Raw genomic sequence first — 18,083 nt, forward strand, 5'->3', positions numbered from 1 at the left:
CTTCCGCGAGACTACAAAGTCAGTCCCAGATCTAACATCGCAATAAAAAGACGAACATTTTTTTCTTTATATTTTATTCCATTATTTAGTTATAATAAACCGTTATATCAAAATACCGCATTTTACCCATGGACCACCTTTCCTGCACCTCCTCCAACTAATCGATATTTGTTCGGCGAAGCATCCACAGAGCTATTTATTTTAGAATGCTTCGTTAATAAATGATGCTATTTTGTCCATCATTGTGATATGAGAACCTTCTATGTAATGAATTTGCACTGCACTTTCAGTAATCTAAAAGTAATTTCTCTTAAAAAAATATCTTAAAAATGATAAAATGTGTTACGCTTTAATAAAAAAGTTACCTTATGTAGACCATAATCCTCTTCAGGAAAAGTGAAAGGTGTAAGTGTAGGTTTTAATAATATTACAGATGATTTTATGCGTGACAATGAAGATATATCATAATCTTGTGCAGCAATTATATGATCGTAAACCGTTGTACATAAGAGTTTTTGATTTTCAACACTTAACGTATTAATCTTCTCCGAAAAGCGAGCAGTAATTAGTTCTAATTTTTCCTCCCATGTACTGCACTCTTTCAGGTCTAACGCAATCTGCAAATAATGTAAATAATGTAAATATTCTATTTTTAGTACAATAATAAGAAAGTTTATATTGTATTTCCTGGAGATACTGTATGTCTATATTCTTATTGCTTAACTATTTTTTTATGTTTTTGAACTACGTAAGTCAAATTAGTTTATCTTTTAATTATTAGCAATAACTTGTAATCAAGAATTTCTGTTATAATTTGACACCCATTTTACATATATTCTGAAATATACTCTACATTTCAATCGTAAATATTATATAATTCTTAGGTACTGTTATTATTATTATCATTTTTAATTATCAATAAAATGTTAAAAACATCTTTCTGTAATCTGTATTATATATAAAATTAGATAATAAAAATATTTTTATCATTTAAAAATATATATAAGACTTTTAGAACAATATTCAAATAATTTAATAATGTATTTTATATACTCTTTTATATTAACTGTATGTAAACCCAATTAGTTAAATTTTATAATAAAAAGTCATAATGTGATTTTGATAATTGACTAACCATTTCATTGTCAGATTCGAGATATAGTTTTAGAAGATAAAGTAAAATATCATTTTGCAATTCTTGTTGCGAAGTATGATTAAAATATTTTTTACTCAAAAATTTTATCCAATCAGGTGCTCCATCTATAAGTATTAACCGTCCAATGAAATTCTTAGCTTCTAATAATCTTGCTAATTCGATAGCAATTAAGGATCCAAATGAATAACCCACTATTAAAAATTCTTTTTGATCTTTCATTTTCTCCATTACATACTAAAAAATAAACATAAGAATATGAGATAGTATGTAAAAAAAGTGTTAGAATGTGTATAATCAAATACTGTTGTTTAAATACACAACAATTTAAATAAAAATATCAAACAGATTAGCTTATAATTTCGTACAGGCAGAAGATATGCAGCTGATTTCATTACTGAACGAGTAACATCCGGCATATTAATTGCACCGTGTTGCAAACACATTGCCATAGATTTAATTTTCGATTCCATCAGTTTATATACGCTTGCAGATCCGTCGATTCCTGGTATAAGAAATATTATGTTTCCAGTAACTTCCCTTTTTGTATCAAGTTCTACATAAATATTTGGACTTAAGTCAGAATCCTTAAGTTCTTGTGTAAACATTTCAAAACTGTCTAAAATATTTGTAGCAGCTTCAGTAACATCATACGTTTTTTCTTGCTCGGTTGCATTTATCATTTTTCTAAGCGCAGCAAAATTGAGGTTTCGAATATCTTGTTCTGTCAATAAAATATCAAATTCTCTCTCTAAGGTTTGTTTAATTTCTACTGCCATCATTGAATCCACGCCTAGTTCAGCCAGTGATACATTTGGCGCCACTATGTTTAAATTTTTAAATCCTATTTTAAAATTAAAATATTTTGATTTGATTTTAATCAAACATTATTTTCTTTTAAAACAATATAATAATTATTAAATCTTACATTTCTTGTAATATTTTTAATGCATAATGTTTTGTTATAAAATTTTTATATTACAGTTGCTACATAAACTTACCCATAATATTTTCAAGCAAGTGGATTCATTGCTTGGCTAGATATTTTTTTATCAGCAACAACCATACTGCTTATAATTGACCGATCTTGTAGCAGAAATACTTCTAATGTGTCCAAACAAGAAGATATGTTTTGTTGCAATGTACCTCCAATAACAAGTTCTTTGTCATCTTCTCGCATATCTGCGACAAGCCCAACTTCACCAATTGCGCCCCACTGTATAGCCAAACCATGTAAACCTTCTTTTTTTCTTCTTTCACAAATTCTTTCCATTACGGAATTTGCCATTCCGTAATTTGTTTGGCCTGCGTTACCTCTTCCGCATGAAACGGAAGAGAAAACGACAAAATGTCGAAGTTGAGTGCAAATAGTTCTCGATAATTCGTCCATCTTCTTCGTTGTCCATGCCTTTGACACGAAGGTTTCTTCGAATGTTTGTGGGGATTGATTCTTAAACATATCATCTTTCAAAACAACTGCGAGATTGAATATAGCATCTACAGGACCTTGTTCTTCGGCAAATTTTAATATATATTCACAGTCTCTATATCTCGAAGTATCAACAGCTGTAACGATTTGTATATTTACACCGTAAGATTGCCATAACGTTACTCTTGATCGCTGATATCCGTTTTTATTCCAGTTCGCGAGGTTACTACTAGATTTTTTGCACCACGTAGAATCAACCAATCAATTAATTCTAAACCAAAACCACCTAGACCACCTAAAACGATATAGCATTTGCGTTCCAGGCAGTAGTACCGGGGATGTGCAAGTACAGGCGCATCCAAGGGTTCATTTTCCTTTCGAATTTTTGTTATTATCTGCAAATAATATTGATCAATAAAATATTATATTATATTTTGAAATATATATATATATATATATATATATATATATATATATATATATATATATGAAACAGAAATCGAAGACACACAGTTTCTATTTACATATAATATTAAAGATAACACAAAACAAAAAACTGTTTGCATTTTTTTGAGAATTTAATATTTCAATTCAAATTAATCTTTATATTGTAGGTATACTAAAATATGATCATACCTTGCCAATATGTTTTCCAGCAGCCATATATCTAAACGCAGTTTCTATTTCATCCCTTTCAAAGACTTTTCTGCATAACGGTTTGATAGCCCCTTTCTTTATCCCTTCTATTATTATATTATACAATAAGATTTTATCCTCTTTTTTTGCACAAAATATCCAATTATCCAATGTTATACCATGGAAACTAATGCCTTTTGAGAATGCAAATATTTCTAAAGAATTATTAGAAATCATATCAAACTTTCCAATTTCGAGGAAACGACCACCTTTCGCTAAACAACGGATGGATGTTTGCAATTTTTCTTCAGCTAAAGAATTCAATACGATATCCACTCCGCGACCTTTTGTCTTCTGGATAATCATTTGTTCAAAACTCGTGTCTCGAGAATTTCCAATATGATCCTCGGGAATAGAGGGAAATGTTTCTCTTATAAAATTTCGTTTCTCGCTACTTCCAACCGTTGTAAATATTTCGCAACCTTCGTAAAGCGCAAGGTGAATTGCTGCTTGCCCAACGCCTCCTGTACCAGAATGAATTAATACTTTGTCGCCTTTCTTCATTTTACCTCTCAAATACAAAGCGTAATAGCACGTGCTATATACGCAAGGGACTGTCGCGGCGTCTTCCATCGTCCACTGGTCAGGTATGACCCAACTGAGATATTTATCAGCTATGTAAACATTTGTAAATCCGCTAAAAAAAGATTTAAAAAAAGATTATATAATAAATTATTTATTATACTAAAGTTACATTTAAAAAAATCTTTTATTTTGAATGATATTCTATATATAGAAAATTAAAAGAAATATGCAAAATATAACAATTCCTGTATTTATGTACTTTATCAAAAGTTTATTTTAAATTTAAATATAAAATAATTATTTTAAACAATTTATTTATTAAAAATACATTAATCGAAATTCTTTGTGTGTGCGTATCATTATCTTACCTATTTGGACACATTCCCATTACTCTTTGTCCATTTTTATTAAAACCAACAAATTCCATTCCGATTAAGGAACTATTATTTTGTTCAAAAGGTGCGACGGAAGTCGAAATGAGTCTACCGCTAGCTGTCATAACATCTCTAAAATTAATAGACGCATAGACTATTCTTACCAGATTTTCTTCATCATTGTTGACCAAAGATATCATGCTTTGCATCCAACAAAAAGTACTGAGATCACCTCGCACCTAAATTAAATAAATGTAATAAATCATTTTAATTTATTCAAATTAAATTTTATTAAATTTATTTAATTTAAAAATAAAATTATCACGAAATATTATTACAATTTTTTCTAAATATCGAATCTTCTTAACATACCATTTGAGAAACATAAGCACTCTTTACGAGTTTTGGTTGGGGTAATGGTAATGGAAAATGTCTGTAAGAACCCCAAATGCTTCTGGAACGTATAACATTGATGGGTAAATCCAGTTGTAGCTGGCTTCTATACAACGGTTCTTGCAATGAAAAAGTAGGTGCATCTTTATCTTGAATAAATACACCTCTAATCATTTTACCGCCCGGTTCTTTTCGCAAACAATTTACAAGGCCGATTAGTCCGCATTCAAAGTCCCCTTCTGCGACGACTATAATTCTCCTAGTTTCATTTTCAATGTTCATGAATGATTTAAGCCTGTCTATCCATGAAAATTCATAATTATTTATATGCACAATCTGTTGACTCCTTTCAATATCATGTATTTTTCTTAATAATATAATTGTCTTGTCGTTGGTGCGTTTCTCCAAAATTACTTTTAATCCATACTTATCCAGACATGAGTAGTCGTAGATAGCATCCAACTCTTCGAATGTTAGAAGAAATCCTTTTGGCATTATGACAGATAATAATCGTTCATATAATTCGTGTTTATTTTTGTTAAAATTTCGTAACCTATAATCATCAAACAATTTTCACTTTTTGTCAGTTTATCAAATTCTATTGTAGAAATATTGTCAGACAAAGTGATATCTTTGAATCGCTCGTGTGTTGCTACCAGTTTGATATCGGGTTGAATTTGCGGTAAATCTTCCAGAACTTTATTCACAAATAAACAATTCAAATTCTCCGGCATCACTTGATCGCTATCCTCTACAAATTCCATGATTTTTACGTTTATCATATTGTAACACTCGAGCGCAATGTGCACGGACATTCTTGTTGTATCCTCTAAGGACATTACATCTAAATCTTGATGAGCGACAAACTTGTATTCTTCAAGAACGGGATCAATTGCTCTTTGTTGGCGAGATATAACTGTAGCCAAAATGCCGCTTATTTCAATTCCTCCGGATATTAAAGCATTTAAATGCTTATAATTTTGTACAAGAACTTCTGCAATATAGAACAATAGCGCATATTTTATATAGATATATTTTTCGAAAAATAATACAAAGTTAAATATTGTGCTCATTTATAATTACTGCAAACATACGTTTCTCTTCATTTGGAAGCTTTTCGATTTGTTTTATATGAGATTCTGGATCGATTACTACTTTACGAATTCTTGTTGGTACAACAAGACTTCTGGAATTCAGTCCTAAAATCATCATCTGTAACATGTTATCCATAAATGTTACCCAGTTGTCAGTCCAGATAATGTGACCATTCTTTCCCCTAATTGACGCGCTTTTAGTCCACGAAATTCTCCGGTATATTGATAACCACGAAGCTTCAATTCTTTATAGATATCTTTCGTACTCATCACCTCTTCATCATTGTCATTTCGATCAATAAATGTAGTACATATTTTCTCGTCTTCAATATTAATTGGAATTCGTACTGTTCCAGTAACGACAGTATTGTTTCCTTCAATTATTTCGAATTTGTTACTACCTGTAAAAATATCGATATCAATTTTTTGTAAACGTAATTTATAAGAACGCAGTTGATGCTAATAGTACATTTTCTGCTCAAATCTGCAGTCACTCTATTGACAGATTGCTCTAACGGTTTATTTGTTAAATACAAGCTTTTTTTCTGAATTTATATTTTATATAATCTTTCCTCTCATTCATATTTTACATAAATTTTTTTTATTTTTTGTATATATAATTTGCAAAATTAATTTAATTGTACAAGTTACCCTTTTGCATCATAAGAGTTAAATCGATCGAACTTTGTTTTGGTAATATTGTAGAACGTAAAAAATTGACATCTTCAAATACAATTGGTATATCGATATAATATTGTTTTTTTAACCAGCCAACCATTTGCCATATAAGTAAAAGATAACCCGTCGCAGGTAATAAATTTTTTCCATTAATGACATGTCCAGTCATATATGTAAATTCTTCGTCGAAAACATCAATAGTAACAATTACTTCCCCTTTGTCAATTGTTTTTTTCCCAGTATAACGAAATATATACCAATCTTTGGAATGATCCCATCTACAAAAAATGTCATCAATTCAACAATGTATAAAATATTAATTTGTCTTTACATCACCATTAAAAATACGTCAACTCAATCTTCTGCTTGTTAAAATTTCACCATTTATCTAATAACGAACATAATTGAAGAAACTTGTGTTACATTTACCTTATAAGATGAGAAATCATTGGTGTACCACGACTTACAGGAAATTTAACTTCCGGATATAAATTTGCGATTTTTGGCTGTAATCCTGCATTATAAAGTTTTCCAATTCCATGCAAAAATGTTTCAATATTTGGTTTGTGAGAAAATTGTTCTAACGCGACATTTGTCACTGTTGTTTCTAAGGAATCATTAAGAATATATTGTAGAATGTTGTGCGATGCTATCTCAATTGTCACTGCATTGTTTGGAATAAAGCGCAGACTTTTTGAGAATAATACTGGAGCTAGCAGATGGTGTGCATAATATTTTGCTAGACTTAATTTTGGAGATGTATTGAACCATTCATAAGATTTATTCACACTCAACCATTTTGAACTTGGAGACACCTGTTGCGGCAATATTTGATTCAAGTATTCCAAAAGTTTAACTCTTGCCGGCTCGACGTAACGACTATGAAAAGGTATACTTCCGAATGAAATTTCTTTTACAGAAATATTTTCATTCTAAATAGGAATAAATTTTGTCATTTATTTAAAATTTAATATATAATTATAAATATATAAATATATTATTTAATAATATTTGAGCGTTTTCACAAACCTGTAACTTGGCGAGAAATGTTCTTACAGAGTTCTTTGGTCCACTTACAATAGAATTATGTAAATTATTGTAACAAGCTACATCAATATCCGATGGACAGATATTTTTCATAATTTCGAAATTGAGATTAATTTCAGCCATTAAGCCATCTATTATTTTTGACTTAAAAAATGTTAAGCCGACATAATATGCCAACATGATTGTTTCATCAGCCGTCAAGCATCCATCGACATATCCACAGATTAATTCGCCAATGGAATGACCCATTATAATATCAGGAGTGATACCAATGCTTGTTAAAAGATCAATTATTCCGATCTGCCATACATATTATTTTTTATTATAACTTTTTAATGCTTTTTCGTTGAATAAGATAATATTATGAAATGTTACAAATTTAATATTCTGTATATAATTATACAACAGGTTTTTTTTATTTTAATTATATATTTTACAAATAACTTTAGTTTTTTATAAAATACTGATCTTTAAATATAAGACTTGTTGTAAAAAAAATTAGATAATACAAAAAAAATCTTGTAGCTTACATAGAAGATATACGTCATTTCATAAGTAATGCAAATTACTATAAATGTCTGTTAAATTTTTGACTACAAAGTATTGATCTTGATATACGATCATAGATCTTCACCCGTCATATCCCTAAGGCGTTTGCAGAAGCTATTTCTAACACTCGTCAATTCACAATGAACACGCATTATAGAAGTTTTTAAGGGACGTTTTGCTTTCTCAAGTCCTCCACTAAATTGTCTAAAAATTTCGTTGGGATTACATCATGCATTCGCGGCGTTACAACATTGAGCATTACTTATGAAATGATCCTCGTATTTTATTTATAAATATATGTTTATACCTGTAACCCAATAAGGCCTACGAATAAATGGATTACATTGTCGACAATATCTTTGTTTTTATTTATTATTATATCTGTCACCGATATATTGTAAGGTCTTAAAATTGTGTCGCATTTCTGGATCGCGTTAGTAAATGCTGGAAATTTCATTAAAGCTCGACCTATCAATATTTAAAAAATCAATATAATTACATTATTTCGTAATGTTTTGTAATACATTCTCTTAAATAATATTTTTGCTAAAAAATTGATCTAAAACTGTATCAATAAAATCTCGGGAAATTGTTTATCTTGATTTTGCACTTTCTTCCTACAGTATTATTACTATATTTTGTATATTTTAGTTTAATCAGATTTAGTTATCATACTTAATAAATGTATGTCAAAAAATTACAAAGTTTGCAAACTGGAGATATTATATCTGTGTTTTATATTTCAATTATACTTAAGAATGTCAACATATGCAAAAATTAAAAATTATTAAATGTTAATTGCAAACAATTATGTATGTTATATTTTAATAATTCTTAAATATTTTTGTAATGTTATTGTAATATAAAATTTGTGAGATTTACTTACCCATGTTAAAACACTGAGATCCAAGTCCCGAAAATATGAAACAAATCGGTCTTTTCGTACGTACGTTGCGTTCTATTTTAATTATTGCATTATCGGATATGTTAGATCCAGCAATAATGTATCCTCTGTAGGAATGTCCTTTTATATTGTCATTATGAATACGATGTAGCAGAGAGATATATTCTACATCCATCGACCGACTCTGTACCTATAGAAATATTATTACTAATCTAATCGTAAGTATACGACAATTATGTTATATTTATAATAAACTATTCTTAAAATTAATTTTTTTTTAAACTCAAAGTTTATGTGTGTGTAAATTAATGTGTTTTAATTCAATAGAATTAAATATAATTTAAGTTATATAATAATGACTTTTAAAATTCTTTATATAAATTTAAACACTCTCTTAAATTTTTTCTGATTTTCATTTCATAATAATTTTTTATTCTATTATTCTTGTTCATTATTTAATATTTACATATTTTTTATAGTACTATATCACTTCTATTTCAAAGGACTACATATAAGCATTATATTATGTAATTTTTTTTTTTACTTTTTTTATTGTAGTATATTATCATATATATATTTTATGCATTAAATACATTTTATCGTGTATATGTTTCATATGTTTCTATATTTGTGTACAATACATATGCAGTTATTCTTTATCATTTGTTATTAACAACAGATCAATTTTGTAAATATTTTAAAGTAACAGAAATAATATATAAAGTCAAATTCAAACAAAAATAATTAGCAAATAAGAGCCAGCGCTGGAGTTGGTGCGCATACTTTATTTAAATATTAAATTAATCTAGTGCCGAATTTACGACATTACAAAATTGAACGAACGTTTCGGTCCTTTTTTGGGACCTTCTTCAGCGTGAAAATTAGACTCAAACATATAATTAAATCGGCAGGTCAATCTAAGCGAACTAATCCATATCAATTGTATCTTAATAATATGCATTGATTCGTTATCACCAAGATATCATAGGCGCCTTTTTCTCTGATGACATGAGAATTTCAATTATTTAAACCTGACGGTTCACATCTCTCGCAAGTTGGCAAACCAGGAAGTGCATGACACGTTATGTTATCAAATCATTTCAATAGCAAACCTGCTGGAATTGACAAGATGGGTTGAATTTAACATAGAGGATATAATACTTAAATTCCTAAATTTCTTATTCAAAGACAATCATTTATCCTTTCAAAAATTAAACAATAAATAAAAAAGAATAACAAAGCATAAAAAACTGTCAAAAATAAAAGTAAATAAAATTAAAAATTAATGATGAATAAATAAGTTAGAAATAAATAAACATAAATAAATAACTGATTAAATGTTGGTAAGTGAATATGTCAGATATATAAAATATAATCATAATACGTTAAACCAAGGTATGTCATAGATAATAAATAAACACAATAAAATTACGATAATCTGCCAATGACCACTCTTAAGGTAGAAAACTGACGAGAAATAATTAATGTGTGATGTCATTTCCTTAACATATCTTGGTGTACATCAAACTGGATCGAAACGACCATCTTCATCGGGATCTCAATATGTACTGACAAATTTTCAACATTGAGAACGATACGTTGGGAGCGCCAAACAACAGTTATTGAATATTAAAGTTTTGACATTTTATCGATGACGGTCATATACATGTCGGGTAGGGTTAAATTCAATCCACCTTGTCAATTCCAGGAGGTTTGCTATTGAAATGATTTGATAACATAACGTGTCATACACTTCCTGGTTTGCCAACTTGGGAGAGATGTGAACCGTCAGGTTTAAATAATTGAGATTCTCATGACATCAAAGAAAAAGGCGCCTATGATACCTTGGTGATAACGAATCAATGCATATTATTAAGATACAATTGATATGGATTAGTTCGCTTGGATTGACCCGCCGATTTAATTATATGTTTGCGTCTAATTTTCACGCTGAAGAAGGTCCCAAAAAAGACCGAAAAGTTCGTTCAATTTTGTAATGTCGTAAATTTGGCACTAGATTAATTTAATATTTAAATAAAGTATGCGCACCAACTCCAGCGCTGGCTCTTATTTGTTAATTATTTTTGTTTGAATTTGTATTTAATAGAGCCTGTACATTTTGTTTATTTTAATATATAAAGTAATTATAAGAAAAATTTGATCATTTGTGAAATAAATTATAATGTACTATACTGTAATATACTTACAGTAATTATAATTAGTATTTATTTAGTTAGTAATTATACTTACAGTACTTATAATGTAATATACTTACGTCATCTAATATAATTTTAACCGCTTCCTCCGTACATCCAGAAATAGCTACAAGTCTAGGTAAATTATTGTCTTCTTCATTGTTGATTTTAATTTTTGGATTTGGTTTCAGTAATATGTGGCAATTAGCACCGCCAAATCCGAAGGAATTAATACCGATATAACCATCTTTATATTCTGTCGGTTCAGTGATTATTTTTACTCTTCCTTCAATGATAGCAGGCATATTCTTTCGTGGACGTTTAAAATGTATAGTAGGTGCTAGTATACCAGTTTCCATCGCTATTAAAATCTTTACTCAAAAATAACGTTTAAATAAGAAAATAATGCATTAACTTACATATAACATTAGATTATATAGTTTTGTCAATCCTATTTTGTTGTAAATTTACCTTTGCAATTTGACAATGACCGCTAGTAGCTTCTGAATGTCCAATATTCGACTTTATTGAACCCAATAACAAAGGTAGCTGTCTTTTAGCGCATAAAGCTTCATCTATGGCTCGAAGTTCCACAGGATCGCCCGCTGGAGTACCAGTTGCATGAGCCTCTATGTAAAATAACTCAAGAGGCGAAATATCGCAATCTTCGTAAAATTCTTCCAATAACATTTTTTGTTTGTCAAATGATGGAAAGGTAATTCCTTCTTCTTTAAAACCATCGCAGTTGGTTTTTCCATAGACAAAAGTCGCATAAATTCTTCTTGCATTTTTTGCTTTTTGTAGGTACATTACTGCAGCTGAATCACTACGCATGTAACCATTACCGTCTTCATTGAAAGATTTACAATCAATAGATAGAACTCCTAAAACAATCAGCAGTTTATTTGTTTCAATCAATATAAATGATTGATTTATCTTGTTTAAATAATTTTACTATTTAAGAATGTAACAACTTTGAACGCAATAATATTATCTTTCACATACCCAGGCAGAAAAACTGATGAGTGACAGAAGGATTTATGCACAAATTTATGCTAGCGACAATAGCCGCTTCGCAAATGCCAGATCGAATCATCCTGTAAGCTTCCACCATTGCGAAATGACTCGAGCTGCATGCAGTATCTATATTGTACGTCGGACCAGTAACGCCGAGCCAATAAGAAATTCTGCTTGCTATCATATTCTTAGAGCATCCAAGAATGGGTAATCCAGCAATCTATTAACAATTATATACAGTTTTCATATTAAAAATGTTTTCTCTCCATATCTTTTGTGTTAATATCTTTTTGTATATGTATATTTAAATACTTTTAGAAAAGCGTGTTTTTTTATCGATTTTTAATACTTAAATTATTAAATAACCATACAATGTGAACCACATACTTGAGGTTTTTCGTATATTAAATCTGAAAATGATTCAGAAATATTTATTCCTGTGATAACGCTCGTATTTGTTCCTTGCAGTTCTGCGGGATTTACACCCGCATCAATAATTGCTTCATAGGTATGCTCAAGTAACATTCTGCATCCAGGATCAAGTACATGAGCTTCTTCGGTCGATATGTTAAAGAATTCAGAGTCAAATTTTTCTATATTGTTCATTTTTCCTATTCGAGCAGGCATTTCATAGATATCTGTTAAGATTTAAAATAATTTGAATAAAAATAATAATAATAAAATAAGTAATATTATCATATAATAAATAATGTTATCATATAAGTAATATTGTCACGTTGTTATATGATAGATAGTTAGACTAAAATATTTCTAAAGACATATTTTATATACAGAGTGTCTTACAATCTCCGCATAATATTTTATTAGCATATTTTATAAGTAAATGTTGAAAGATTGTAATGCCAAATTAAATATACCCGTCACAAGTGATACATCGAAATATGCGAACGTGCAAACGTGCTAACGAGCGAGCGATCGAAAATGTGATAGCGCTGGAAACGAGCACACTGGCGAACAATACTTTGGTGAGAAAACACGTGCAATCGAGACTAGTAAAAACCGTTACGTGGCTTTATGCGAACATTGTGTTAAATATTTTTTTGTTTTATTATTCTTCGATTAAGGCTTTTCATTAAAGTAATTCCTTTGTTTAAAATCAAATGTGTTTGTTTCTAATAAACTTTTCGTCTAAAATATCAGTAAATAAAGTCAAAAATTCTAATACAAAAATTGCAATAATTTTTGAATCAAAAGCAATCAAAGTTTATCAAAGATATTGCGTAAAACTCGCGCGCTCATGCTCGTAATTACATACATACCGATCTGTCATCTATTATTGATTTTTTCAAGTCAAGTGATATTGATTTTTACCGCACAACTAATTTTATTTTATCGTTTTTTATGTATTACGCAATATCATTGGTTAACTTTGCTTATAATTCACTTATAACTCAAAAACTATTGCAGCATCAAAATTATTGCGTTAGAATTTTTGACTTTATTTTACCCCTAGAACACATTAATAAAATATTGTACGAAAATTGTAAGATACTCTATAATTTTATTTATTTATGTATAGATTTTTTCAAAGTTTATTTTCGAAAATTGTATTATTGTATTACAGTCAGGCCAGCGTTGATGATCGCTCGAACCAAGATCCATTTTATTCAAAATATTATCCTGAAATTCTTTTATATTGTCACAATTAGGAAATCTTCCGGCAATACCAGAGATAACTATTTCTTCTTCAGCATCAACACTGACATATGGATTGAACCGCTTGTTATTTTCCATCTTTTACAAATTCAAATAATTCTGAAAAGAGATATCAGAACTTTATTTGAGAATTACATGTATAAGATGTCTATAAAGCCTGTCTCCATCATCTATATTTCGGGAACAGTTCAAAATTATGAAAAACTGCAAAATACATATCGATCATTTTGAGAGGCTATTTTTTTTTTAAGGAGGAAATTCAGTGTGAAATCAAAAAAAACTATATTTAAGAATTTTTTTCTGATAAATAATTGATTTTTTTTTCAAATCACTTTATTAACATCACAAAGTACATAATTTAAACTACTTTTTGTGAAATTTTTGTTAAAAAATATTAATATTTATAACTACAATAGTCAATAGTACAAGTCGCTTTAGAAAAAACGGGCGCACGCTTAGTGAGTCAATGGAAACTGAAGCAAAAAATCAAACATTTTCTTTAAATATAAAACAATAGCTTCAGTTGCACGTATGGATTTGAATAAAAAGTTATTTGATACAAAAAAAATGACAGACTTTTGAAGAAAAATGTACCAAAATTAATGAGATATTGATCTCTATTTTTTAACATTACAAAAGAACAAATTATTTAATCAAAAATTCCATACGTATTACTGAAGCTATTGTCTTATATTTTAAGAAAATGTTTGTTTATTTTTGTTTTAGAGTTTTTGTTGCCTCGTTATGAATGCGTCCTTTTTTTTAAGATTACTCACAATATAGGCTTTTATAACTATAAATATTAATATTAATAATTTGTAACAAAAATTTCACAAAAAATAATTTAATTTCTATACTTTGTGATGTTAATAATGTAATTTGAAAAAAAAAACCAATATTTACCAGAAAAAAATTCGAAAAAAACTAATTTTCAAAAAATTGTTACTTTCATTTGGAAAATCTTAAAAAATCATTCAAGGAATGAAAGTGTTTGTTTTTTAAATCCTTTACATAAAAAAATTCAGATTTAATCTTGATTTTTTTTTTTTGAAAATGATACGCAAAAACTGTTTAATGTTTAATTAAAAATAATGCCAAAATTATTTTTTATATAAAATCTAGATCACATCTGAATTTTTTTATAAAACAGACTTGAAAAGACAAACATTTTCCAACCTCAAACGTTTATTTAGGATTTTTCCAAATAGACAACAATTTTTTTGAAAATTGGCTTTTTTAAACTTTGATCTTAAATAATTCTTGAATGAGTTGACACGTTAATTTTTGGTTTGAGGCAAAAAAAAATTTTGTTAAGCCCTTTTAAACGATATACAACAATATGAGAGATTTTATTTGAAATTTTTGAATTGAAGTCTCCCAGGGACATTCTCTTGGAGAGACGACTCCTTTAACTTTCTTAAAAAAGTAGCCTCTTGAAATGATCGAATACGTATTTCACATTTTTTTCATAATTTTGAACTGTTTCCGAAACATAGAAAGTAAGGACTTTATAGACATTCTGTACATGTAATTAGAATAACAAAAAATAAATCTTTAGCAACTATTTTTGAAATAACAGAAAATTTTTAGCAAAAAATATAGAAACAAGTAAAAAATTGTGCAAATTAAAAACTTGCACATGGCTTCCTCATAATTTTATTTCCTTTTTTTATAATATCAGCAATCGTAATTACAAAACGTCAAATCATCAATATCAATCATATTTTAACGATATTCTACTTATGTAAAACAATTTAATCTAATATTTATAAAATTTGCAGAAATTAAGTCGTGAACAAACATTTATTGAAAAATTCAAAATTTCATAAAAAATGAACCGTTTCAACAATTCTAATCAAATTCAATACCAAACATGCTTTAATAATATTCTATTCATATAAAAAAGATTTAGACAAGTATCTCAAAATTTGCGGACGTTAGAACATCTTTTTTTGAAGAATTTAAAATTTTATAAAAAATAAACCCCTTTATTGATCCTAGCCAAGTACAATACCAATCAATCTTGAACAATATTTTATTCATATAAAAAATTTTAGCTCATTATCTTAAAATTTACGGCAGATACTCGAACCATGTCCTTTGGTGCACATACAAACATATATACACACATACTCGACATTTTGTAAAAATATGTTTTTCGACGTTTTAGAACATTCTAAACACACTTGCATCAAAATTAGAAAAAAAAATTTTTCTACATAAACAAAACTTTCTCTATGAAGAAGCCAAAAGAGAATAATCGTACAATTTTAAGTATATAAATATATATAATAAATATAAATATTATATTTATAAATATAAATTTCCAAATAAGTGCACTATTAAAAAAAATTGGAAACATTTTTATATCCTAAATATTGAGCTATTTTTAAATTGCAACTCGACGAAAAATCATCGTAAACAAAAGTAAAAAAAATTTCTTTTCTAAAAATGAAAATATAAGAAATTTAGGCAAAATGTTGCAGTTCATCGTAATCACCGATAGCTTGTAAAAGGTGAAACTTCAAGCTTTAAAATGTTTATTTTTTTAATTTTTTATCTATTATGGTATTTTTGCCTAGTATTGACATCACTTCTAAAAAATACAGATTTAGTTTTAAAATTGTGTAACTCGTTCAAAAGAAATCAAAATAAAAAATTTTCAAGAAAGCATTTTGTAGGTAAAATGTTGTAGTTTATGAAACTAGAGAGAAATTTTTTTATAGAGCTGCAGAGTGTCAAAAATATGTAATTTTAAGCTACAAAACAGTTCTTTTTTAAAGCACAGAACAAGTAACATAAAAAAATTTTCTAAAAGCACTGATAACGTGTTAAAGTTAAAATTTCAAGTTTCAAAATGCTTTTTTAATTCTTTGTCTACAAGAATTTTTTGTCGAATTTCAGCGGTTTGCAAATAATCCAATAATTAGGGTATGAAAAGTGTTTACTATTTTTTTCGAGTAATGTACATATAAAATAAAAGTTTTTCAAGTTCTTTTAATCAATGACTTAACTGTAGTATATAGTATATAAGATTGGTATAATTATACAAAATTTTAACATTATTATTTAGAAAATTGTTGATGAAGGAAAAATTCTTTCTCTAAAATAACTAATGACTGTGCAAATGTATCATTATTATGTCAGAATAATTATTAAAAGATATAAAATATTTTTATTGTTAAACAATGCAAAAAATTTTTGTATTTTGAGTTTCAAGGTATAGAAAAGCAGATTAAACAAAAGAAAATTTGTAGAATAAAAACATATCACAGTTTAGACCAAATTTAGACTAAAAAGAAAACTGATAAATATATAAGCTTTATTTCACGTATGCACTAATTGTGCTCACTATATTGTGCACATGATTCAGTTACATAAAAAAAAATCTTTGAGATAATTTCTTAAAAATTTAAAAAAATATGTGAAAAAGAAATATTTGTACTCACCACGTTCAATTTTTAATTAATTTTTTTATGAAATCAATATCTGCGACAATGTTATTAAGAACAAAACTTTAAAAAACTGCTTAATTCGATGACAATCTATATCATAGAGCGAAACGTACTATCTGTTAAATCAGGTAAACTCTGCAATAACTACTCAATATATAACAGTTTCACTTCCGGTAAAAATAGATAGTCATAGTCAATTTAATTATGTATTCAATTAAAATGCATTTTATGCACATTGTGTTAAAGTTCAACAATTACCCATTCACAAAGCAAGAATATGCGTATTAAAGTAGAATTTTATGAAAGTATATTCAAATGCGAGATGCATTGTTTGTTTAAACTTTCATGCGCAGTTGTCAAGCATCAAATTATGCAATATATATATATATATATATATATATATATATAATCTTTTATAAATACTGACAAAATTTTGAAAGAAATTAAAAACACATTTCGGAATTCATAATAAAACTATTTGTTTGCATTGAAAATGTTAAATTACTACTTAAATAATATTTTTGGTAAAAATTTTATCGCATTTAATGCTTTTAGTAACTTTTTCAAAAACATTTTATTTTCTTTAAATATTTCATTTCTTAATTAAACAAAAAATAAAAATTTGGAAATCATAAAAATGTGAAAACTAAAAACTATATGCATTTAAATAGATGTGTACATTTGTACATACATACACCGAAAGAAAAGTTTCTTTTGAATTAATAAATTTTGTTGAAACCAAAGAAATATAATGCTTGGAATAGTCCAATCATATTAATGATTTGAAGTAACAAATATAATTGTTTGGTTACTAAATAATATATTTATTTACTTTAAATAAAATATTTTTATGAATGAATTTTACTTTTTCGTCAACTGAAACTATTATATTATTTT

At 27.7% G+C, this 18,083-nt stretch overlaps 1 protein-coding gene across 1 annotated transcript; it reads right to left on the bottom strand.

Annotated features, from left to right (window-relative positions):
* Nucleotides 1-39: 39 nt before the first annotated feature.
* LOC126849932 (fatty acid synthase-like) lies at nucleotides 40-17,328 on the bottom strand. The gene is given in 24 exon segments (XM_050592358.1): nucleotides 40-294; nucleotides 366-617; nucleotides 1,136-1,390; nucleotides 1,522-1,997; nucleotides 2,155-2,171; nucleotides 2,173-2,791; nucleotides 2,794-2,977; nucleotides 3,219-3,915; nucleotides 4,172-4,416; nucleotides 4,550-5,109; nucleotides 5,112-5,564; nucleotides 5,665-5,862; nucleotides 5,865-6,065; nucleotides 6,316-6,620; nucleotides 6,772-7,274; nucleotides 7,372-7,689; nucleotides 8,246-8,406; nucleotides 8,825-9,032; nucleotides 11,118-11,408; nucleotides 11,509-11,921; nucleotides 12,043-12,274; nucleotides 12,442-12,692; nucleotides 13,638-13,830; nucleotides 17,181-17,328. Coding segments are annotated over 23 exon segments (7,104 nt in total). The 5' UTR covers nucleotides 13,810-13,830; nucleotides 17,181-17,328; the 3' UTR covers nucleotides 40-201.
* Nucleotides 17,329-18,083: the final 755 nt, after the last annotated feature.

Source organism: Cataglyphis hispanica, chromosome 5, assembly GCF_021464435.1.
Source record: "Cataglyphis hispanica isolate Lineage 1 chromosome 5, ULB_Chis1_1.0, whole genome shotgun sequence".
Classification (NCBI taxonomy): Eukaryota; Metazoa; Arthropoda; class Insecta; order Hymenoptera; family Formicidae; genus Cataglyphis; species Cataglyphis hispanica.